Raw genomic sequence first — 26860 nt, 5'->3', positions numbered from 1 at the left:
CCTCCTGCCTCAGCCTCCCAACTTGCTAGGATTTTACAGGTGTGTGTCATTGTTGGGTCTTTATGATGTCTTATTACGTGTGGGGATGAGGGCTTGGAGCAGTGCCAGAGGGTTCTCCTAGATTTATATCTGGGATGACCAGGAGGTGTTGGCAAGGGAACACCAGGATAGGGTGGGAGGGTGATTTTTCTGAATTTCTCCTGTGTAGGAAAGTGCAGGGTAGGTTTCAGGAAATTAGAGCACAATTTTATATAAATGTGTACCATCTAGGAAAGATGGTCCTCAGTGTTTGACACATTTAAAATAGTTAATGATTCCATGAAAGGTCTGAGATCACTTGTCCACAGCATTCAGAAACCTAGAAATTCTTAGACCTTACATATCAAACATGAGTTTTACCAAACTTGTTCAAGCAAATAGTCTTTAACAGAGCTATATATCAAGGATCCTATGCTTATGACATTGTATAAGGACAAGGTAGCGTCGGTGAAGGTTAATAATGTCTTTCAATTTGGCTTTTTCTCTTCTTTAACCTATCAAAAGCTAGATTTGCTGTCAAATTGATTTCTACAATATGTCGAATGACTCTGTAAATCCGAAGAGACCACAGCAAAGCCAGCATAGGATATGCATTTACTGACAATTACATGACTTTTGCCACAAATGATTTGGCTTTTAGTATAAACTCACCATTTTTTCCTCTCAAATCAAGTTTTGTCCTTGCTGAGCCTCATGAAACCGGGTCAAGTCAATTACTAGACAGTTCCAAGTAGAAGCTAGATAAAGACCACTAATTACTTGATGAAGTTATGTTCCTGAATCTAAAAAGTGTGGCAAAGACAAATCTACCTCCATTGTTGAAAAGGTTGTTGCAAAGCACGTTCTGTCTGGTCACAGCTTCCCCTGCCTACAACATGAAATGTGAAAAGGATGCTGCCACTTACTCATACCCAAACGTCTCCCGCCTCTCCTCTCACAAGTTGGCTGTCCAACTCCAGAATAGTAAAGCAAAGCTATCACTTATAAAACCCAGAAGGGAAAGGATAAACTTCCAGCTCTGGCCTATTCAGCATGTTTGCTGGAGTTTCAGCCTTCTAAGGACGAGACAGTTATCCATGAGGACAGTAGCACAGGGAGAAACACTGAATAGCCTTGGGGATATGCTTTGCCTAGTTTTCAGCATCCTGAATGATACACACAGTCTTACTAAACTGAAAGGCGTTTTCAGACACACAGCATCAGGAGAGCTTTTCCACCACAGAACCACCACCAAGAGCAGTGCAGAACAGAAACTCTGCCTAGGGGTCATTTGTTCTAGTGAGAAACAGACAGAATTCAGTCACTGGCTTCTTCTTATGGTCCAGTGGGATGGCATTAAGGAAAAGTTTTAGAATTTGAGAGCCCCCTGGAAATAATCTGCTCTAGGCAGAAGAGCAGGACTGCAGCCAAGGCAGAATCAGGGAGGTGACAGAGTGCTGCATGATGGCTCCAGGCCGCAGCTGGGTTTGGCAGCTAGAGTGCAGAATAGTGGCAAAGGGAATTTTAGAAGCCGGATGAAGAATTAGAGGGACTTGACATGTTGCTATGAAGAAAGAAAACAAGTCTTTGAAATATAACTGTCAGAAACTTGTGAATTGACTCCAACACAAAATTTTTAAGTTTATGAAATATAATTATTTATCCACAACAAAGAAAAGGATTGCAAAACCCTTCTCTGGAAATGAAGAGGTCATAACAAAAATGAAGACAAATTGTTTAGTCAAAAAGTGTAAAGTCAACTAATCTTGCATTTTACTCAACTACTTTGAATCACATATTCAAGTAAAAATTTCATTCCTATAGAATCAACACAACAAAAAGCTAATCACAAAGAAACACCTGGACATTTTGGACAAAACAAATTTGGACTTCATAAATATTTAAATCAAACAAAATGCTGTTACAACCTCCAAAGAGTAACGTAGTATGATCACTCCTTGATCCCAGCAACTCCCTTTCAGATTCTGTGACCAAAGCCAAGAGCAGAGTCGTGGATTTGGTTTTCTGTATCAGAGCATTTGTATAAGTGGCATTAAGAAGAAATAGTCAAGCAAACATTATTGTTTCCTAAGCTCATTTTTCCATAAGTCAAAAATACTTAGCAGAAACATAAAACAAAGTTTACACCCAGTAGGAAACTTTTTAAAAATAATTCCTGAAAACTATGCTTATAACTAAGAAAATTTAGCTCTGAATAATTCTCTGCTCAGTTTTATAATTTTTAAAACTATTTTTATAATTTTTTTTAAAGAAAGAATCTTTTTTTTTTTTTTGGTAGATGGACACAACACAATGCCTTTATTTTTTTTTTATGTGGTACTGAGAATCGAACCTGGGTCCCACCAGTGCTAAGTGAGCGCTCTACTGCTGAGCCACAATCCCAGTGCTCTGCTCAGTTTTTTTTTTTTTTTTAAAGAGGGGGGTGGATTTTAATATTTATTTATTTATTTTTTTAGTTCTCGGCGGACACAACATCTTTGTTTGTATGTGGTGCTGAGGATCGAACCCGGGCCGCATGCATGCCAGGCGAGCGCGCTACCGCTTGAGCCACATTCCCAGCCCTCTGCTCAGTTTTGATGTATTGCCAAATGCCAATTTCACAAGTGGCACATGAATCAATCATAATACTGAATATTACGGAATCCTCAATTCAGCAGTTAACATTTTCCCTGCACATGGTTAAAATACCATTTAAAGGATTGGTTCCAGTTGGCCAATGATACCAAAAACTTCCCAGGCCAACCGGTGATTAAATGAGACAAGCGGCACCCATTAGAAATGGAGTTTAATTCAAAATACAGAGTTAGTTGACAGAGCAATGTACTTGGGTTGATATGTTGGAAAAGTCAAGATCCTACAAATTGAGGAATGCCATCCATGGCATTATATAAAAATACCTTAGAAAAGCCTTGTTTTGTCATATAAATGTTAATAGGAAACTTGAGAAAGATTTCTCTGTGACCAAAGATTCAGATTCTGTGACCAAAGCCAAGAGCAGAAAGTTGTGGATTTGGTTTTCTATATTCTATTTCTATGACATCCCTTTTTCAGATTCTTTGCTGTAGAACTGGCCCACTGTTATTTCAATTATCCATGTTCAAGAAAACGGGAATTTTTATAAATCAGTCCTCTCTCCCCCATTTATTCAGCTATAAAACCACCATTGTTTTGGGCTGATTTACCAAATCCATGTTTTCTGGCACAAATTATTCATAGCACATGAGATAGACTTGCACACTCCCCCTTTGAAAAGGGTTGTGCACTGGAGTTGGCAGAGCGGGGAATGGAGCTGTGGGACTACAGGCAAGCCAGTTTTTCATAATTCACCTTTCCCCACAGAGGGCCCTTCCTAGGTCAAAACGCCATAATTCTAGGCCTCGTTAGACACAGGCTGATTGCAGGCAGTAGCCTCTAGTTGTTCCCAGCCTTAGAAAGGGCAGCTGGCATTTCACAAGTGCTGGGCTTAGAGGGAAGAGGCTGGCTGTGCTGCTGCTGCTGCTGCTGGAATCCCAGGGGGCATTTTTAGATGGGAGAGGGGAGCACTGGCTATAAGCTACTGCAGTCAAGACCCAAATGTCTCTAAAAGCAAGGCCCTCTTCCATTCCTGAGGAGTCAAGAACCAGGAGTTTCCTCTAGTTTTCATCCATTCCCTCTCTCACACTTGGGAACCCACTTCAAACATTTCAGGGGGACCTCCATTAGTGCTAATGGCTCCTGAAACCACAAACGTCCAAAATGTACACAATGGCCTATAAACCACAGAGCATCTACATATCTTGTGTATACTTCTTATTGTTGTTCCTGCTCATAAGCAGGAACATACTATCTTTCAAATGATTAAATTTGATGCTTTTGGGCTATTTAACTACCAAACAAAACGCACATTTTGGGGGATAAGGTAGGTAAACAGACTCACAGATTGGCTATTCTAGTCAGAGCCAAGCAGTCAAAAGGCATAAGCCTTTCAAAGGTCTGTTCTTCACGCTAATTCAAATAAGATGTCAAATATTAATTACTAAATAGGCTTCTTTCAACGTATGATGACATTCAGTTTGAGACAGCTTCTGTGTAAATACTTCTCTCTCCAGCCATATGTCACAGAGTGAGACTCTGAAAAAGCCTGGGCACATTAACTATTTTATAATCTCTATTTAATTTGCAAGGTACAGAGTTAATCCCTGTTACGTTGTAAAACCAATTGTCAAACTTATATAAAGGCTACCCAGTGTGGCAGAGTTCTTCCCAGTGGCTGGGTGCAATTATAGAGAGGGTTACAGTTAACTAACCAACCATGTACTCAGTCAACCCTTCCACTTAAGGCACACCTTCTTCCAAACCCAGTAACCACTCATCTGGAGAAATGAACTCTATTACTTGTACTTGATTTCTTTAAAGAAAGATCCCAAGTTGCTGAGGGTCTTGCTAGATTAGATTGCCAAGTCTATCCTTGAACTTGTGATCCTCCTATCTCAATCTCCTGAGTAGTTGAGATAGAAACATATTTAAAGAAGAAATCTTTAAGGGTTGGGGATACAGCTCAATTGGTAGAGTGCCTACCTTGCATATACAAGGCCTTGGGTTTGATCCCCAGCACCAAAGGAAAAAAAATCTAAAATTATGAATAATATCTAAATTTATATGATAAACAGAGCTTTGCCAGTTCAATTGAGTTTCATATATAACATTTAGCTCCTTATTGACCCTCCACATACTTCTCCAATAAAGATGTCTGATGCAAAATTCATAAAGCCCAAATGGGAACCTGTTCTATCTGTTGAAGCAACTATTAGTGATGTGTTCAGTTTTTTTTTTATCAGTTAGTATATCACCATTCTTATATTGGCATTAAAGATGAATCTGGATTTTTAAATTTTATCATATTAAACATATTTTCTCTAAGACTTTTTGAAATTTTTTTTGGCACTGGGGATTGAACTCAGGGTTGCTTAAATACTGAGTCATATCCCCAGTCCTTTTAAATTTTGAGACAGGGCTTTACTAGGTTGCCGAGACTGGCCCCAGTAACTGGATTTACAGGCATGTGCCACTGTGCCAGCGTCTCTAAAAACTTTGGGTTTGACTTTCATGATTACCTAAGGTTCAGCAGCGGTACTCTAAGTGCATCCCTCTTCCTTCTTTAGTGGATATTTGCTGATTAAGCCGTTGAGAAGGAAAGAGAAGAAATTCCTTCTTGTACAAAGAAGGGAACTAGCAGACCAGGTGGTACGTGCAGCATGCCAGCTGTTTACATCTCTCTCTCTGACTTCTGAGAAATGATTCTATATTGGGAACTAATTACATGGATAAAGTAATATTCTTAGAATTTGGGGATAAGCCTAGTACTTTAGCACAAAGAAATGAATGTCACATTTTTCAATTTCAAGTCCGAAATTGTGCTGGGGATGGAACCCAGACTTTGAGCATGTTAGACTAGTACTTCACCACGGAGCCACAAACCCATACTCTATTCCACTTTTAGTTTCTTCTCTTGATTTATACTATAAGCTCAATAGAGTGTCACACAACACTTTGCACAAAGTCACTTTAGACAGTGCTACATAAATGCCTAAACATCAGTGCATTGAAACATGCCACACTGACACTTCTGGGAACTGCAGTAACTATATAAGGCTCAGCTATGTTTCAGAAAGTTTCCCATCCTGAAAACAGCTTAATATTTTTTAAAATGTAAAAATAGTCATATGACCAACGCATCAGGGTGTGGATTTTCTTACTGCTCCCAGTATTAAGAAAAAATAATGATGTTCTATAATTTGTAATATTTCAAATTTGATAGAAAGTAGCAACCCTAAATTCAGACATTCTCCTTCTGGAGACAAGGAAGTGGGAATATATTTATCTTACTAAATATGGATCACAAAACAGACTCTTAATTTTCATTTATCAGTCATGATATGTAAAAGAAAAACATTTATAGAAACACAAAAAACAAAAACTCCTTTAAACTACATTAAAAACAAAGGTAAAAAAAACCAGAATAAAATCATTAGTACAAATAAAAATAATGTTAAATATCAATACTTACACACCAAAATGGACAGTTAGCATAACAAAGCTATCGAGTCCCTTAGGATGAGCAAAGCACCACTGTGCGCCGCCCCTCCCCCCTCAGGTTTCCACCCTTTTCACACTGGGGTACCAGTGCAGGAGGCTCCTGGACGTGGCCAGGCGCGCAGCAGCTCCCAGGGCAGCTGTGGCTGTACTTCGAGGAATGTAGAGCTTGTGAGAAATCTTGTGCTCAGGAGACAAAATCAAAGACAGCTGGTCCATGGCTCCTTGACTTTTATCCTTGAACACTGCGATGGCGTGGCGACTAGAAAGATCTTCGTTCTTTAGGCTCCCTGGAGAGCTCTCCACTAAAAAAAGAGAAGACAAGTCTTTTCACTGCCCTCTCTCCTCCACTCTAGTTCTCTACTAACAGGTACTACAGTCATCGTCTGTTAGGTGACGACAGTTACCCAAGGCCAGTCAGGGACGTTGAGATTCAGAAATCAGCCGCCAGACGGAAAGGAGATAGGGTGGGGAATCATACCTTGGGATCAAATTGTCAGGATAAAGAGAGGGGAAAATGCACTTATGAACCAGGAAGGGAAGACTGGTTTCCAAGAATTTCATAAAAGTAAACTCAGATCCCAGAGAAGAGACCATAAGCTCTCCCATTTCCTTCCAGCCCTGAGTACCACAGTGTATCACAACTTGCCACCAGCGTGCTCTGTTGCCAGGTCTGTGTCAGTGTGAAAGCAAAATGGTTGCTAAGCAGAACCAGAGCCAGTTATCAGCCATAAAATGACTGTTGTAGGCTTTAGATTTAACTTAGAAGTAATCCTTTGGAAAAAATAAAACTGAGGGAGCTCCAATGCCCAGAGTTCCCAGTAGCTAAGGAAGCAGGTACAAGCTAGACCAGTGCTGCCCAAAGTAACTGGTCCATGACTGTTGACTGCCAGCTACTATGATTGAAGTGGCTTTTGTTGGTGTCTAAGCCAACCTGCTGCTTCCTTCAGAAAAGTCCTGCTTAAAAAAAAAAAAAAATCAGGTGAGCTAAACAGTACTCAGCAATGCAGTGTAGATTCTGGCACAAATTCTTTACTGTCTTGTCTATCATTACAAACATTTCACCGACTGGCACTTAGTTACTTGGGTTAGGTAAAGATTTCTAAATAGGACACACAAAGCTCAGATTATAATGAAAAAAAATCACTAAATTAGACAATCAAAATGTAAGCCTTTGCTCTTCTAAAGTCACTATTAAGAAAATGACACTTAAAAAAAGACATGACACAAACTGGAGGAAATATATGTATGCTATATAGAGATATAGATCTGATAATGGATTTATGTCCAGAATAAAGAACTCGTTTACAAGTAGATAAATCAATATTAAAAACAAATACTTGAACAGCCACTTAAAAAGATATATGAATGGCAAATTAGGCAAAAAGGTGGTAAATAGGAAAACACAAATTAAAATTACCATAACAGGTCTGTAAGCAGGAAAATACCATCTGCTAGTGAAGATTGGAGCTATCAGAACTTTTAAACCTTCACAGGTGAATGCAAACTGTGCAGCCACTTTAAAAGCATTTTGGCAGTTTAAAAAGTTAAACATGCAGTCACTATACATCCTAGCAAATCCACTTTTTTGTAAATACTGAATGGAAATAACATAAAAACTACAGTAAGTAGAGCTGAAGGTGGGTCAGGGGCAGAGTGCTTGCCTAGCATGCATGAGCCTCTGAGTTCAATCCCTAGTACTGAAAAAAAAGTTATGGTAAGTAAAAGAAGCCAGACATAAAACCTACATAATATGTAACACAGGAAAGGGAAAGTGCCATGCCACAGCCTAGCAAGTTAGTGGAGGGATTGACTGCAAAGGGGCATAAAAAAACTTTTCACGATGGTGAGAATGTTCTATATGATTGTATATTTTGCCAAAACTCAAAAGAATCATAACCTTAAAAATTCATAATTTTTATTCTATATAAATGTGAAGTCGCTCCAAAAATCATCAGGGGGGAAAAAAAGAATGGCATAGATAATGGGAACAACAGAGACAAATCCTATAGTCAGCAATGCTCAAGTATGGTCTGACAGAGGTAAAAGGTGGTTTTCAGCAACATGGCCAAATATCATGTGCCAGTGGTGAGGATACAGGAGCGCATGTGCACCTACCAGAACCAGAGTGCTCTCCTGGGTCGTCGGCTGCGACAGTAGCTGAGCTGGCTGCTGCTGTGGGCAGCTGAATTTGCTTTGTTGGAGTCTGGATGTTGTTAGGCTCAAACTGACTCCCTTCTGCTGACTGCTGTGACTGGAAAAGGGAGATGTAGAACTCTTCCAGTTTGGGCAGTGTGGAAGAATCCAAAGAACCTTTCAAGTTTGGTTGCTACAAAATAGAAACAATGAGGCAAAGGTATGAAAAGTGACTGTTAGCATAACAGGAATTAAGCCCTTCTTGTTTCCTTATATACAAAATATATATCATAATTAATAAGTAAAATACCTCACTTTCAATCTAGGTAGTCTCAAGCCCTTCCTTCCTTAATCTGATGGTATCAACTTAAGAAACCTTTATTATATTTGGGCAACCATGGTATGAAGCGACCACACACAGCTGGGGAGGATGGGCAGGATGTGAGAAATGACATTCACTGCACACTTGATGTCTGGCACTGTGGAAGGTTGTTTGCATGTGTTTTTTTCATTTAAAACATCAAGAACCACCTTTCTAGGTAGGTGTAATCTTTCACTTACCCTAATGCTTTCCATAGAGGAGTTACCTGATGTCCATCATTCTCTGTAGATGGGAAAACTGAAGCCCCCAAAGGTAACTTGTGCTTTACTGGCTAGGGAGATAGAGATTGGCCTCAAACCCTAATCTATATCCCCTTAGCCAGTAAAGTTGCCTGCCACTTTATGCCTGGACCTTATTTCCTGTGCTGGATGTAGAAAATGCCTTCCACTAAAATGCCAGCAGAATATGGGACCCACCTCCTGTTCTGAAATCCTGCTGACTTGTTTGTTCCCAAGGGCTTTCAAGCAGGTCTGAAGGGATCACAGAGGATCTAATAATCTGTTTACAAATCTCCTTCAAGTATTGGCCAAGTCCTAAACTGCACAAGCAAAGTATGAGATTCTGAGAAACCCAACAGGAAACAGCAGCCAGGAAGCTAAACAAGATCAGCAGACACTTCAGATTCTGTGGTGGGGTCAGAGTCCCTCCCAGGTAGGGATCAAACAACCAACCAGGCTTTCAGAAGGCCTGCCCAAAGGATGACGCTTTAGACCAAGAGCCACAAAGGATTAAGAATAGAGCATTCTAACAAAGCCCCAACCAAGAACCAATGTGTATGCTAAGGTGATTTACTAGTATCTGCTAGCCAAATGACAACAACCCTCTTTGGAGGAAAATAACTTAACCCAGAGCTTTTTAATTTTTTTGCATAATATCCAACATTTGATTTGAAAAAATCATGAGATATGCTTCCTTCTTCCCTCTACCCCATTGCTAAAAACAGGATTAAACAGAGAGGGAAAAGTGAGTAAGAACAGAATCAGAGGCAATTCAGATATTCAAACTATCTGAAAGGGACTTTAGCATAACATGATTAACATGGCCAGGACTAAATGATAGACCAAACACATCAACATATGAAAAATCTAAACAAAATGTATAAAAAAAATCAAATGGGCATTTTCATACTGAAAAATAATGTCTAGAATCCTCTAGAATGAAGCACTGCCAATCAAAACAAACAAAAAACAAACAAGATAAGAGAGCCCCACAGGAGATTCAGTCAGAAGTTCTAGCATCTTATAGCTGAATTCCCTCAGGAAAGGAGAAAGACAATAAGCAGCAGAAACAGCTGTTAAGATAAATGGGCCCAAAATTTCCAGAACTGAAGAATGAGCAACTCTGGTGAACCAAAGTGGGATAAATCCAAAGGATCTACTTATACATTCAGACATATCATCATCAAAGAGCTGAGATGCAAGTCAGAAAGAAAAGAAGGCATGATCTTCAAAGGTGCAATGATAACTCACATTTCAACAGAAGCCAGAATACAATGAAATGGCCACTTCAAATAGTTCAAAGAAAGTGCCAACCTAAAATTCCACACTTAGGGGAAAAGTTCATATAAATGAAGGTGAAAAAAAAAACCCCAAAACCCAACAAAAATTCCTGAGAAGATCTGCTGATAGTAGACATACCCTACCAGAAACAGGAATCATGAGCACCAGGAAGGCACACATGTGGTCAAACATATATGAATCCTGAGTGCTTAAAACATATGCCACCGTGTGCTGAATTATACTATAGCAACACAGAACACCGGTCAAAAAGAAAGATTTAATTTTCTTTTCCATAGAGAAAAGTAATTATTAAGACTTGCTCACAGATTCCAGATGAAAATTCACACACACACACACACACACACACACAAAAAAAAAAAAAACAAAAAAAACATAATTATGTAGGTAACTGTCACAAATTTCTCAATCACCCTCTAGAAGGCCCAAATAAACTTACTTTTGACTAGATTTCAACTTACTGTCACAAACCCTACTACTTCCATCCCATGTTGGAGCTGGGCTTTCTCCCTCCTTCCTTCTCAGGTTTAACCCGGTACTCAAGGGCCTGTGCAGCTGTCCCATCATCCTCAGAGGCCTTTGCTACTGCTGTCCCATCTAGGCTGTTATGCCTTTCAAATTTGCTTCTTGGTCTAAGTGGAGCTCCTTGGCAGGAAGGGTGATCAGGAAAAGTGTTTCTTTTGAAATTCTTGGTGGGCCACTTACACCACATCCTTGAGCCCTGGCAACATTCCACTCACTCCTGAAGCCCCCTCTAGACATGTGGGAGTGTACCATTCTCCCAAATGCCACTAGGGACCCACAAGAAACCTGAGGGTAGCTTCAGGTTCCTCTCGTATCGTGCAATTGTGTCTAATGTATACCTGGTCCACTTCATACCCCTGTGAAAACTCTTTGGGGAGAACGTCTGAGGAAGAAGTTTCTACAAACACCCTATATTCATCTACTCAGTCACTCTCATGACAGGAGGGCTTATCAGTTGATAGAAGTCTGACAACTACTAGTCCATATTTCCTTGCTGGGCAGAATTCATGTACTAAAGGTTACTACTCTAGTGTGGGTCTAGCTCTCACTGCTTGACTCATGGGTCAATAAGGACAGGGTGGGTCTCTGCTTCCTCTCTCCCATGCCGTTAGCAGAATGAAGCTGCTCTGCTTGCAGCTGGGTGAGTTTAACTCAGAGAAAAGAATAGTCTGAGGTCTAAACTATTTTTCCAAATCCAAATTTGCTATGAATGAAGCTAGTTTTTTAAATTCTCCTGTAGACTGTTTTCATGTGCGTAAAACAACGTAAAAGGCAGAAAAAGGAGGACAGATAGGTATGCACAGGACATCCAACTCCAAAGAGTTACTGAGAATAAACACATGACAACGTACCTGCTGCTTTATAAACATTTTACAAGTACAAAGACAAGTACATTCAAAAGGATGCATAGCTGAGGTGGTACTTGACGGCCTGGGCCACACTGTCTTCGTTTAAATTCCAGCTCTGCACTCACTAGCTTTATATCACTCACCTAATTTCTTTAATCCTCAGTTTTGTTATCTATAAAATTAATAATAGTATTTGCCTCACAAGCTTTCTGTGAAAATTGAGTTAACATAGACAAAGGCCTTAGAACTGTGTCTGTTATTATTATTCTAGAAGGACATTCAAATAGAAGTATCCTTTTACAGTTAAAGAAAAGGGGCACAGTACAAGCCAGACATCAGCAGCTAAGTGCTGGAATTGGAGTTTTCAGGCTTAAACTTTTGATATGCAAGATGCTATTACAGTTTTGCACTTGTGTTCTAGTAAGCCAAGCAGAAACAAAAATCCGTAAGTTGTCTGCCAATGTAATACTCCAGAGTTGGTCTAAGCTTATGGTCCCCTCCCTAAAGACAATGTTTCTCATATTCTTATTTTTACAGCTCTAATTCATCATTGCTGTAAGTAAAGAGGATACAAAGACAAGATGCTTGTTGTGAATATACCTTCACTGAAGGTGCAGTGGCAGAAATGGGAAAACCCTATCTTGACTATAGCCTCCCTATACTGAACAGTTTTGGTTTTTTTCCACCTAGGACTGAAACTAAGGTCTTGCATGTGCTAAACAACACACTCTCTACCACTGAGTTACACTTCCAGCTCCCTTTCCTTTTTTTAGAGGAAAAGTTTTAAAATGTTTGATTTCCTCTTTCTTGATACTGGCAACAGTCTTAATTTTGCATCTCTTCCATTTTAAGAAATAGGACTCCAGAGAGGAGCTCTTTTCTTCCAAAATATCCTTTTCCCATTCCATATTTTATTCCAACATTTTATCTTTAACCCCCCATATGCCCAAGATCAAGTTAAGCCTTATTTTGCGGCTAGAGATGGAATTGCTCATAAGAAAAAAAACACTCCTGTAATCCCAGCAATTTGTGAGGTTTAAGCAGAAGGATCACATTCAAAGCCAGCCCTTAGCAGTTTAGCTCAGTGCTCTACCACTGAGCCACAACACCAACCCCTAAAAATATACTTTTTTAAAAGTTAAAAAACAGTTCTATCTTCAAAATGATAAATATGGCAAGTACTCTGCTGTCTTAAAATAGGGATAGAAAAAAAGGGTACAGAACACTTTCTCAAAGAGAAATAACACAAGTTCGTTCATTAAGTATAATAGCATTTAAGATGCTATTACACTATCACATGACACAGTAATGAATTACTTAACCTTTGACAATACTCTTTCTTCATGGAAGCTATAATGCTAAACAAAACTACATGAGAAAAAGTTTGATAACTCATGCTTCCAAATCACAAAACATTAAAAAGCTAATATAATCAAGGGAATCAGTTACTGGTATAGCAATAGACACACAGAATTGAGAGCACAGAAATAAACATTTAAGGTCAATTGGGGTTTTTTAAAAAATATATTTTTAGCTGTAGATGGACACAATAACTATTTACTTATTTATATGTGATGCTGAGGATTGAACCCAGGGCCCCTTACATGCTAGCAAGTGCTCCATCACTGAGCTACAACCCCAGCCTTCAATCAAGTTTTGATATGGGTGCTAAGATAACAAAAGGGGAAAGAATATATAGTTCTGGGACAAATAAATTTCCACATGCAAAAAAGTGAAGGTGGACTTTTATCTCACACCATGACAAAATTTTTCTGAAAATGGATTAAGGGGGGCTGGGGATGTGGCTCAAGTGGTAGCGCGCTCGCCTGGCATGTGTGCGGCCCAGGTTCGATCCTCAACACCACATACAAATATGTTGTGTCTGCCGAAAATTAAATAATAAATATTTTTAAAAAAATGGATTAAGGGCTTAAATCTAAGAGCCAAAACTATAAAACTCTTAGAACAAAGAACAGTTATAAATCTTTACAACCTGGGGTTAAGTAATGGTCATACATATGATACCAAAAACTCAAATAAACAAAGAATAAATTAGATTTCATGAAAAATTTGATGATGCAAAGGACACCATAAGAAAGCGAAAGAAGGCTGGGGTTGTGGCTCAGTGGCAGAGCGCTTGCCTAGCATGTGTGATGCACTGGGTTTGATCCTCAGAACCACATAAAAATAAATAAAGGGATGCTGTCCAAGTACAACTACAAAAAAAAAAAGTGAAAGACAACAGAACAGTCAACAATTCTAAAAACCACGTATCTTATAGGGATCTGTAATAAAGTATTATATCATTACAACTTAAAAAATGGACAAAGAATCTAAAGAGATATTTTGCCAAATATAAATAAATGGCTCTAACAAGCATATGAAAAGATGCTCAACATCATTAGCCATCAGGAATATGCAATGAGACATATGTCATATCTATCAGTATGTATACACATATATCTAAAAAACTAGAAAAGTACTGAAGATGTGGAGAAGCTGAAACCCTCATGCACTGTTGGTGGGAACATAAAATGGTTCAGCTGCTTTGGAAAACTGTATGGCAGTTCAACAGAATGTTAAAAACAGCGTTATCACATGGCCAGCAATTCTACTCCTAGTTATATACCCAAGAAAAACTAAAATCCATGTCCACACACAAACTTGTACTTAAATATTCTTAGCTGCATTATTTATAATGACAAAAAATGTGCAATCAGCCACAAATCCCATCAAGTGATGAGTGGATAAATAAAATGTACTATGTCGTATGATGAAATATTATTCAACTATCAAAACAAATGAAATACTTATTCATACAACAATACTGATGAACCTTGAAGACAATGCCAAATAAAAGACAATCACAAAACACCATACGTTGTATGGCATCTATAGGAAATGTCCTAGACAGGCAAATACCTACTGACAGAAAATAGATTAGTAGTCATTTAAGGCTCTGGGAGGATAGGAAGGGGCTTAATTGCTAATGTGTATGGAGGTTTTTTGGGGGGTGATGAAAATGTTCTAAAAGAGACTGTTCTAAAAGAGACGTTGTATGGCATCTATTGGAAATGTCCTAGACAGGCAAATACCTACTGACAGAAAACAGATTAGTAGTCATTAGTAGGCTCTGGGAGGATAGGAAGGGGCTTAATTGCTAATGTGTATGGAAGTTTTTTTGGGGGTGATGAAAATGTTCTAAAAGAGACTGTAGTGAAGGTTGCACATCTCTGTATACTAAGACACTGAATCATATACCTTAGCAAATCATGGTGGTGTCCTAATTATATTTCAATAAAGCTGTTTTTGTTTATACATGACAGTAGACTGTATTTTGACATATCATACATGTGTTGGGGGCTGCGATCAAGTCAAGATGGTGCCTGGCAGTTTGCCAGGAGGAGTGGTTTGTGAGGCAACGCCACCGAGTCATTAAGATGGTGGGGATTCCTTATTGGCTGATTGATGTATCTGAATGATAATTGAATCAAGCTGTGTGTAATCAGTTAGGTATATATATCGATGTTGTTCCATAATAAAGCAGTTCCCGCTTCAACCTTCAAGTTGCTTCTCACCTCCCAGTTATTTTGCCCAGCCAGACTGCGGCAAATGGTGGCCCGTACGGGGGAACTCTGGGACGCTGGGGGAGGGGGGGTAAGTGACAAAGGAGAACAGCAGATGATTTGGATTCCAGAGAGACTAACTAAAGCGATTTCTACAGACCAAAAAGAAGATGATTTGGCTCAAATCCATAACAGCTGATATCCAGAACTCCAGTTTAGCTATCCTTACATCTGCAACAATGGTTCTCCACACCTGGAGGCTAATGAATAATGAGCACCATTAAGGCCCATTTCAAATGTAAAAAACCTTGGGGCTTACTTGTGGGAATACCTTCAGATCCATATGCAAGTTACAAGAAGAAGGATGAGATATCAAAAGAAGAGTCAAACCCAGGTGGTAGCCAGGATGTTTTTTTCAATTTTATTTTCTGAGCTCATACAGACCTAGGTTAATGTTTTTCTGATCAGTTCTATTTTTGATCAACTGTGGAGTTTTTAAACATTGCAATGGAGATTTCGCCTGTGAAAAGCTACAAGGCCTTTACTATTGTGTTATGTGTGCACACTTGTGTTATGTGTTATATGTCCGTATGTGCGTATGTCCATATCATAAGAGGAGCTCTCATGAAAATTTAAAAAAATGGATCCAAATATCTTTTATTCACGTGATTTAAACAGTTTAAACAGATGAAAGTAAAGATGTCTTTAAAATTAAGCTTACAAGTTTTTCTAGGTGTTAAAAAAATAATAAAATGTTGAAATAATCTACCTAAATTCAGAAATTTACAAGGATTGTTTTAAAATGTGAACAAAAAAGGAGGTTAACAGATCTGTTTGTTTACTTTCACCTTTCCTATTCATTATATCTAATAATTCTGTTCAGGATAATGTACTAAATTGTTCAGAAAATTGTTTTCTTAGTGCCTGCTGGAATGCTATACAATTTTCTTTAGCCATCATTGCCAGAATTCCTACCTTCATCCCAGTGCCAGTGAAGACAAAAAAAGAAGAATTTCCAGTATTACTGAAAACCAAATGAGACTTCGGAATTATAGCTACCATCATCACAGCTGTTGCTGTTTCTGCTGCTGCAGCTTCTGCGATAGCTATCACACAAACTATACAAACTGCTGCATCAATACTTCAAGAAGGAATAGACATATTAATGTATTCCTCTGCTTTAAGCTGCTTACAGAACTTACCTGGACTGTGTATCACTTATATGCATTATGAACTAATCTATTGATAATTGTAATAGTACCAGGGTATCTTTGTTGACCATGTCATCGGTGGTACAATTTTTCCAAGGGCTTCTTACTTGGAGCAGTCAATGGCTTGGTATTGTGGCATTTTGTATCCTCCTCCTTCTGCTTGTGGCAGGTTGTTTATGGTGTTTGTAAAGATTACACAGATCCACAAGTATGGCTAAATATATTGGGCCGGTAGTCAAAGATGGGTAAGATCCAATTACAATGGTACCAACCTAAGCCAGGAGGCTGATGATTTGAGGTCAGACCATCCAATGACGGGTAAGAACCATATGTAGTATTGGACAACCTAAAACAGGCACAGTCCCTAAACCACATACTTGTTAATAAAACAAAAGGGGGGAGATGTTGGGGGCTACAATCAAGTCAAGATGGCGCCTGGCAGTTTGCCAGGAGGAGTGGTTTGTGAGGCAACACCACCAAGCCATTAAGATGGTGGGGATTCCTTATTGGCTGATTGCTGTATCTGGATGATGATAATTGAATCAAGCTGTGTGTAATCAGTTAGATATATATATACCACTGTTGTTCTGTAATAAAGCAGTTCCTGCTTCAACCTTCAAGTTGCTTGACACCTCCCGGTTATTTTGCCCAGCCAGACTGTGGCACACATGAAACATAACACTTCATTTTTGTAATTGTAGATGATGTGAAGTTTCACTGGTCGTGTAGTTACATAAAAATTTATGTCTGATCCATTTACCGTCTTTCCTATTCCCATCTGCCCTTTCTCTTCATTCTCCTTTGTCTAATTCAGTGAATTTCCATTCCTCCCTCCCTACCACTTATTGTAAGTTAGCATCCACACATCAGAGAGAACATCCAGCCTTCCAGCCTCTGGTTTTTGGGATTGTTTGTTTCACTTAGTGTGATAGTCTCTGGTTCCATCCATTTAACAGCAAATGCTGAAATTTCATTTTTATTTATGGCTGAATAATATTCCATGTGTTTATATACCACATTTTCTTTATCCATTCATCTGCTGAAGGGCACCTAGATTGGTTCCATAGCTAGCTATTGTGAACTGAGTTGCTATAAACATTGATGTAGCTATGTCACTGTAGTATACTAATTTTAAGTCTTTTGGGTATGTGCCAAGGAGTGAAATAACTGGGTCAAATGGTGGTTTCATTTCAAGTTTTCTGAGGAACCTCCATACTGCTTTCCATAGAGGCTGTATGCAATCCTACCAGCAATGGATGAGTGTACCTTGTTCCAACATCCTCACCAATGTGTTTACTTGCATTCTTGACATTTGCCATTCTGATTGGAATGAAATGGAATCTCAGTGTAGTTTTAATTTACATTTCTCTAATTGCTAGAGATATTGAACATTTTCCATATATTTTTGACCATTCATATTTCTTCTTCTATGAAGTGTCTGTTCAGTTTGTCCATTTACTGATTGGGTTATTTGGTTTTTGGTGTTAAGTTTTCTCAATTCTTTGTACATCTTGGAGATTAATGGTCAATCTGAGGTGCAAATGGCAAAGATCCCCCATTCTGCAGGCTCTCTCTACATGCTTTTGATTATTTCCTTGGCTGTGAAGAAGCTTTTTAGTTTGATACCATCCCATTTATTGATTCCTGATTTTACTTCTTTCGCTTTAGGAGTCTTGTTGAGGAACTTGGTTCCCAAGCCAACATGATGGAGATTTGGGCCTATATTTTCTTTACAGAGTCTCTGGTCTAGGTCCTTGATCCACTTTGAATTGAGTTTTGTGCAGGGTAAGAGATAGAGGTTCAATTTCATTCTACTATATATGGATTTCCCCAGCACCATTTGTTGAAGAGCTATCTTTTGGCACCTTTGTCTTGTACAAGACAACTATATTTATGGGTTTGTCTCTGTGTCTTCTATTCTGTTCCATTGGTCTTCATGTCTGTGCCAATATGATGGTTTTGTTACTATAGCTCTGTAGTATAATTTAAGGCCTAGTATTGTGATGCCTCCTGCTTCATTTTTCTTGCTAAGGATTGCCTTGACTATTCTGGGCCTCTTAGTTTTCCTAATGACTTTCATGACTAAAAGCTGATGTTTTTTAAAAAGTGATATCACAAAATATAAAAGCCTATGTTATGCTAAAACTATATCCATTCCCTTAAGTAACCTAAATATCTGGAACTGTTTTATGCAATATAGAATGGCTTTATAATTGCTGTCAAACAGAATGATTGTATTCTGTACAACATATATCACTTAGAAGATTCATCTTCCTCAAAACTGAGTTTTTTTTAAATACCTCTGTTTTATTTTTATGTGGTGCTGAGGATTGAACCCAGGGCCTCATACATGCCAGGCAAGTGCTCTACCACTGAGCTACAACACCAGCCCCAATTCTAATTTTTAATAAGAGACCTAGTACCAAATTTCATGATTTACACAAATTGCCTGCTGTTTTCAGGACACTCATATAATATATGTGAGAAACATGAAACATGGATTTTGTGCCAGGGTTACTGCTTTCTGACATTGCAACACAAAAGAAGAAATTGGTCTACACTACAAAAGAGCTTAAAATATGGCTAAGTTATAGGATATCCCTATTTTTCTCTCTGCCTAATACAGATTTAATCAGGCTTTTAATTTTAGGCTCAGGATTTTATTCTAAAGAGAGAATATTAATTAAAATTTATTCTAAAGTCAGTATAAATTTTATGCCTCTATAGTGTATCAACTGCTCATTATTTTACTAAGAATGAAAGTACTTACCCATGCAAATGCTACTGTAAAATTCATTAGATATTTATCTTTTATTCTTTTTTTATGTTATCTGAGGATTTGATGATGGAATACATTTATTTTCCTTCCAGTTCTAAGCTAATTTGTAGAGTATATTTTATTCTTTATTGTTTGTTTTCTTTTGCAGAGGTGGATGGGGACGGAAACCAGGGCCTCACACATGCTGGGTACAAGTGCTACCACCAAGGTACATCCCCTGCCTTGAACACTTACCTTTAGAATTCTGGTCGTACCAGTATTTTTTTCTTGAGTATCCAGCTCTTCTCGTTTTTTAATTTCTACTTTCATACCATTCACAAGGCCTGAAGGCTGCCAGGAATCATCCCATATATCTTTGGGTGTAGGAAAACACCAATCCTAGAAGATAAAGAAAAACGCAACAATAAACTGAATAGTAACACATGATCAAACGAAGAGGATAATGTGGGCATTGTAGAGGCAAGGAAGAAACGAGCATCGAACAAGAAAGGTACAGATTAACTATATACATCACTGTGACTCTCCTCCTTCTGTTCTGGGTCTGCACCCAACATCTTCAACTTCTCTGAACGCTTGAATCTCATAAACATAAAAACAACCCTGTTTGTAGTATTCAAGATTGTTTCCATAGCTACATGATTTTTCATGATCGTTTAGAACTTAAAAAGCATAAATACTAGAGAGTAACTTAACTGCATCTTCTTTCTCACAAGTATTTCTTCTTTTTTATAAGTAGGGGAAAACATATTTCAAATATATATATAGTTAGGCACAATATGAGCAAATGTCTTGACTACAGAAACCCAAGGTTATATTAAAAGACTAATGCAACAAAAATAAATTTCAGAAAACAGTTTCTTCAGTTTGTTTATGGATTCCACTGACTGGGTGGGCCAATGATAAAACAGTTATCATAACACTTGAAAGGGCAGATAATCACAATAAGACTTCCCTCTGATGGATCCTCTGCCCACTTATGTACTACTACCACTTTTTTTTTAATCATGTACTATTATGAATTAGAACCTGACAAATTCGTTTAAATTCCAGAACATATAGCTTTTTCAAGGCCTGGACAACTAAATTTAAATTTCCTCTTTGCAGTAGTGATTTTCTTTCTGTTATCCCAAGGGTCTAACCTTCTGTGGCATTTCTTCACATGTAGGACATTGTTTCTTTCCACCAAGGCTTGAGGTAAATAAATGGGAGGCAGCATCACCTCCTTTTCCTATTTTAGCCTGCAGTGGTAGCCAGTTCTCATCCCAGATATCATCACCTATGGTCACTGACTCCAGGCATGGCATTCCAGTGGGGATCTCATCCTAGAATGTATCAGAGGACAAAGAAAAACTATATTTTATAGTTCCTTATGAGCATATTTTAAAATTTAGTTTTATAATGTTTCCTGACTCCAAGCAAGGATGGCAGTTTAAATACACAATTTATTGCTATTTATTTTTCCTGTGTTCCTGAAATGCCACCAAAACAAAACAAAGAGACTTAGGGTATAAACTCCATGGTCAAAGAGACTAAAGAAAAGCCACCCACATTCTGGATATAGGAAAGCAGACAACTGTCAACTGACTAAGGAATCCCAATAAAGCAGACTGCAGAGGTTATAGTGAGAAAAACTGAGAAGCAACCCAAATTTATAGAATACTTTAAAAGTTCAGGAAATGCACTATAAGGTGTAAAATGCACTAAAAGGAGTAAAATGGCAATGAAAACAAGAACACCAGTTAAAAGTCAGTGTGAGCAGCTATGAGATATTCAGAGCCCTGCCCTGTTTCAAAAACTCAGGCAACCACACCTCTTGGTCTTCCAGAGGGCCAAGAAAGACTTCTAGAGGGTAAAACTGAAAGCAAAACAAGAACAGTAAGAAAGAGAAATTGGGTGAAGGTTTTTATACTGAAGATTGCTGGCCCTCTTTTTAATATAGCAGGACAGAGATAAAAGGAAAAGGCATGTGAACTTGAGGACAGATCCATAAACATTACCAAATCTGAACAGAGAAAAAAAAAAAAAAAGATTTGGGGAAAAAAAACCCAGAAGATTCTTTTTAAAGCCTCAGAAACTAAAAGACAATGTCAAAATATTTAACATTTGTGGTAATTAAATTTCCAAAAAGAAGAGAACAATGTCAAAAAATAATTTGAAGAAAAGTGGCTAAAAACTTCCAAAGACACAAACCTACCAGTTTAGCAAACCCCAAACACCATAAACCCAAGGAAATTCATGCCTGGACAGATTATAATCAACCTTCTGAAAACTAAAGGCAGAAATTATCTTGAATGGAGCCAGAGAAAATGAAATATTACATGTAGAGACAGAGCTATATCATTGCTGTGAATTTTGTATCAGAAACTATGAAGGCCAGAAGGAACTGCAATAAGAAGCTTAAAGTGGGGCTCAGTGGTGAAGGGCTTGCCTAGCTGTGTGAGGCACGGGGTTTGATCCTCAGCACCACATACAAATAAATAAATAAAATAAAAATTTCATCAACAATAAAAATATGTTTTTTAAAAAAAAGCAGCTTAAAGTACTGGAAAAAAGCAATAGCAAACAAGATCTCTATATTTGGCAAAAATACCTCTCATATTTTTAATGTTCTTTAAAATGAAGCTATAAATATATGGTCAGTGAAGAAAACTAATAGATTTATTGTCAGTAGACCTATACTAAAAAGAATTCCAATTCTTTGGATGCAAAGGAGATGATATCAGAAGGAAAGCTAGAGCACTGAAAAAGGAAGAACAGAATATATTTGAATGTGGAAACCAAGAAATATAACACTATGAAATTTCAATGTAAATTTAATACATAAGATAAGGATAGTAAAAAGTTAGCAAGAAGATGATTTATATGATGGTAAAATACTGACATACTGTTCAGTGATAAATTACCCATTAAGTCCACTGTAAAAAGAAGTCAGGGTTTATACTGTAATTCCTAGATATATCTGTGTAGGGTTTCCCCCAGTGGTATAATAAAAAAAAATAACATATAAATTAAAATGCCAAAATATTTCAGAAAAATAAGAATAGAGGGGAATTTCCTCAATTTGCACAGAATATTTATACAAAACTTAGAGCTAACTAACATCTTTGGTATTTTTCCTCCAAGATAAGAAGCCAGGAAAGTCTGTCTCTCACCATTTTTATTTAACATAGTGCTAGAAGCTCTATCCAGTGCAAAAAACAAGGAACAGAAATAAAAGCAAGAAAAAAAAAACATATCTGTAGATGACATGACTAAGAAAACCCCAAATAATCTACCAAAAAAAAAAACCAACCCTCCTAAGTGATCAAGGTTGCACTATACAAGATCAGCACAAAAAAATCAATTTCATTTCTACATACCAGCAACGAACATGCAGAAACTGAAATTAAAAATACCCCATTTATAATCATAGCAAATACCATTATATAATAAAACATATACAGAACCTACATACTGACAATTACAATATGCAGAGATAAGAAATCAAAGACCTAAATAAATGGAGAGATTCACAACATTCATGTTAAAAGATTCAACATGATAAAGATGTTAATTTTCTTCAAAATTAATCAAATACTGTAATGAAATATCTATGGAAAACCCAGCAAGGTATTTTTTTTTCTTTTTTTTTTATTGTTGGTCATTCAAAACATTACACAGTTCTTAATACATCATCTTTCACAGTTTGATTCAAGCGGGTTATGAACTCCCAACTTTACCCCGAATACAGATTGCTGTATCACATCAGTTACCCTTCCATTGATTGACATATTGCTTTTCTAGTGTCTGATGTATTCTGCTGTCAGTCCTATTCTCTACTATCCCCCTCCCCTCCCCTCCCCTCCCCTTTTCTCTCTCTACCCCTTCTACTGTAAATCATTTCTTCCATTTGTATTATCTTGTCTTACCCCTCCTTTCCTCTTTTTGCAGGCAAAAACTTACTCTGGAATTATGTAAAGGCAAAGATCCTAGAACAGCTAACACATGGAGCATGGTACTAACATAAAAGCAGACAAATTGACAAATGAAGTAGAGTAGAAATTCCAGAAATAAATCCATGCATTACAGTCAACTAATTTTCCACAAAGATACCCAGACACACAATGGGGGAAAGAACAGTGTTTCAATAGATGGTATTGAGGAAACTGGATTCTAAACACAGAGAAGAATGAACTTAAGCCCTTATCTCACATCCCTTATCTCACATCACATACAAATATCAATTAAAAGTGAATTAAAAACTTAAATGTAAGATGTAAAAGTACTAGAAGAAAACAAAGGGGAAAAGCCCCAAGACACTGGTCTGGGCAATCATTTTTTTTTTAAGTATGACCCCAAAAATAAAGGCAATAAAAGCAAAAACAGACAAAGGAGATTACATCAAATAAAAAATTTCTGCCAAGAAAACAGATTTCTCCCTTTCTCAAAAGAAGATATATGAAAGTCCAACAGGCATATGGAAAAATGCTCACCAATAATCAGAGAAATGCAAATTTAAACTACAAAGAAATTATCTCAATACAAGTTAGAATGACTTACTAAAAAATAAAAGGTAAGTATTGGTGAGGATGTGGAAAAAAGGAAGCCCTTATATCCTGCTGACGAGAACATAAATTAGTATAGCCATTATGAAAAACAGTGTGGAGGTTCCCCCAAAAATTAAAAACAAAACTACCATTTGATTCAGCAGCCTAACTAATGGGTATAAATCCAAAGGAAATGAAACCAATATCTTGAAAAGATATCATTACTCCTATGTTTGCTGCATCTTTACTCACAAACAACCAAAATATAAAATCAATTTAAGCATCCATCAACAGACAAAGGTCTAAAGAAAATGTGGTATACATACACAATGGAATACTATTCAGCCTTATAAAAAGAAGGAAATCCCATCATTGTGACAAAATGGACAACTTGAAGGACATCATGTTAACTGAAAAAAGCCAAGCACAGATGAAAACATACTCCCATTTATGGGTGGAATTAAAAAAAAGTGAATTCACAGAATAGTAAGACGATGATTTACTAGAGGCTGAGAGGGGAATTGGGGAGATACCGGTCAAAGGACACAAATTTCAGTAGACAGGACAAATAAGTCAAGAGATCTATTGTTCATCTTGGTGACTGCAGTTAACAACAATGAACTGTACACTTGAAAATTGCTAAGAAAGTAGACTTAAATTGTTCTCACTACAAAAAAAGAAAGTATGTAAGAAATACATTAAATAGCTTCATTTAGCCATTCCACAAGCTATACATAAAAACTATATATTAAAACTTCACGTTGTATACCATAAATAGTTAAACTCCATAAAACAAGGAAATGAAATAAATTTGATATCTTTTCCAGAAAATACAGACCAATAGTTTTCATGAAGACAGACATAAAAATCTTCAATAAAGTATCAGTAAATCGCATCCAGTAATATATAAAAAGATAATTCACCATGGCCCAATAGGGTTCATTATCCAATATCTAATGGAGTAGACTATTAATATATGCAAAACATAATTCAACAAAATTCAACATTCAGCCGGGTGTAGGGGTGCACACCCCTAGACAGGAAAATTTTGAATTCAAAGTCAGCCTCAGCAAAAGTGAGGCACTTAGCAACTCAGTGAGACCCTGTATCTAAATAAAATACAAAAATAGGGTTGGGGATGTGGCTCAGTGGTTGAGTGTTCCCGAGTTCAATTCCCAGTAGCCCCCCCCCCCAAAAAAAAATTCAACATTCATGCATGGGTAAAACTTTTCAGGAGTACAAGGATATTCTCTCTCATACTCCTGTTCAACAGTATCTGAAATACTAGCCAGAGCAAGGCAGGCAGATAGATTAAATCCATATAGATTAGAAGGAAATAAAACTACTAATTTGCAGACACCACTACCTATGTGAAAATCCCAAAGGGACTCCTAGAACTAATAAGTGAGTTCAGCTAGTTCACAAGATATAAGTTCAAAATTTAAAAAAATTATATATTCTAACAATGAAACTATCTAAAATAGCTCCAGATAAAATGAAATATTTAGGTATAAAGTTAACAAAACATATGTAGTTTCTGAATACTGAAAATTATAGCTACATGATAAAGATATAAATGAAAAACCTAAATTAATAGGCAGGTAGCTTCTGTCTTCAGAGAATAAAGATATCAACTTTCCTCAAATTTATCCACAAATTAACACAATTCCAACAAAATCCCAAATATAGATATACTGATTCTAAAATTTATAGGGAAGGAAAAAAGAACTAGAGTATTAAAAAACAATTTTGAAAAATGATAAAATAGGAGAAGTTATACTACCTGACTACTATAAAGCCAGTATTCAAAGTCTAGTACCAATAAAGGAATGGATATAACAGAACAATGGAACAGAATCCAGCCTAGAAATAGACTCCTATAAGTATGGATGACTAGGTTGGGGAAGTAGATCAGTGATGGAGCACTGGCCTACCATGTGAAAGGCCCTGGGTTCAACCCCCAGCACCATACACAACACACACGCACACACGCACACAAATAAACCCTACAAATATGGACAAATGAATTTTGGTAATGCTTTATAGGAAATTCAATTTAGATAGGATAGTCTTCTCAACAAATGATATTTGAACAACTGAACATCCACATATACAACAAAATAAATCCTGTCTTAACCCCATACAGCCCCCAATTTAATTTAGATTTCTCAATATTGAAACACTGTACACAGAAAAAAATTTGATATCTTAACCTTCTCAAAATTAAAAACTTTTGCTACATGAAAGACATTATGAAAAGGATGAAAATATGAGCTACAAGTGGAAGAATATATTTGAAATCACATATCTGACATAGGAGTAGCATCCAGAATATATTAAAAATTCTCAAAAACATTAAAAAAAAAAAACAAAAAACAATGACCCAATAAAAGTATGGGCAAAAGACCTGAACAGACATTTCTACAAAAAGTATGTATGGATGGCAATTAAGTACAGAAAAGATGTTAAACCATATTAGTTATTAGGAAATGCAAAATATACCATGTGGTACTACTATTACACACCTATCAAAATGCTAAAATTAAAATTACTGGTAATACACAGTGCTAGCAAGGGTGTGGAGCAACTAGAACAGATTGCTAGTGGGAATGCAAAATTATACAACCTTTCTAGGGAACAATTTGATAATCATGTGACCCAGCAATTTTACTCCCAGGCATTTCCCCTATTTAAATGAAGCTTGTGTTCACACAAAAATCTGTACACAAATACTTGTAGCAGTTCTATGCATAATTTTCTTCAATGGATGAAAAGCTATACAAGCATGATACATCCTTACAATAAATCCAAACTAAGTAGTCAAAAGCTTTGATTTGAAATTGCTAAATGCAACACTTTAGAAGAATAAATGATACCAGTCCTAAAGATTACAACACTGTGTGATTCCACTTATATGATGGTTCTAAAAAGGTAAAACTATAAATACTGATGTGGCTGTGTCCCTGTAGTACGATGTTTTTAAGTCCTCTAGGTATAGACCAAGAAGAGGGATAGCTGGGTCAAATGGTGGTTCCATTACGAATTTTACAAGGAATCTCCATACTGTTTTCCATACTGGCTGCACTAAGTTGCAGTCCCACCAGCAGTGTATAATGTACTTTTTTCCCCACATCCTCGCCAACACTTATTGTTTTTATTCATAATAGCTGCCATTTTAACTAGAGTGAGATGAAATCTTAGAGTAGTTTTGATTTTCTCTAATTGCTAGAGATAAAAATTTTTCATATATTTTTTGATT

At 37.2% G+C, this 26860-nt stretch overlaps 1 protein-coding gene and 1 long non-coding RNA gene across 13 annotated transcripts in view; one reads left to right on the top strand and one right to left on the bottom strand.

Annotated features, from left to right (window-relative positions):
• The window catches only part of LOC144367128 (uncharacterized), a 40710-nt gene that overhangs the window by 9669 nt on the left and 4181 nt on the right, over positions 1-26860 (top strand). The window contains exons 2-4 of one of the 2 annotated variants that reach the window (XR_013426401.1): positions 19224-19283; positions 19397-19565; positions 23006-26845. This is a non-coding gene — a long non-coding RNA (uncharacterized LOC144367128). Of the gene's footprint in view, positions 1-19223; positions 19284-19396; positions 19566-23005; positions 26846-26860 lie in introns of those variants that run through there. The other variant, XR_013426402.1, reaches the window with a different exon arrangement.
• Tdrd5 (tudor domain containing 5) overlaps positions 1742-26860 on the bottom strand; it is an 83149-nt gene continuing 58030 nt past the window's right edge. For 9 of the 11 annotated variants that reach the window (XM_078022387.1, XM_078022391.1, XM_078022394.1 and 6 more), the window contains 4 exons: positions 20215-20397; positions 19310-19453; positions 8230-8440; positions 1742-6416 (listed from right to left, as the gene is read on the bottom strand). In XM_078022387.1, the coding sequence (XP_077878513.1) occupies positions 6169-6416; positions 8230-8440; positions 19310-19453; positions 20215-20397 (786 nt within the window). In that variant the 3' untranslated portion in view covers positions 1742-6168. The remainder of the gene's footprint in view (positions 6417-8229; positions 8441-19309; positions 19454-20214; positions 20398-26860) is intronic. The other 2 variants (XM_078022393.1, XM_078022395.1) reach the window with 1 other exon arrangement.

The sequence above is a fragment of the Ictidomys tridecemlineatus genome, chromosome 10 (genome assembly GCF_052094955.1).
Source record: "Ictidomys tridecemlineatus isolate mIctTri1 chromosome 10, mIctTri1.hap1, whole genome shotgun sequence".
Lineage (NCBI taxonomy): Eukaryota > Metazoa > Chordata > Mammalia > Rodentia > Sciuridae > Ictidomys > Ictidomys tridecemlineatus.
The sequence above is the reverse complement of the archived record's forward strand: the minus strand, read 5'-3'. Positions and strand labels throughout refer to the sequence as shown.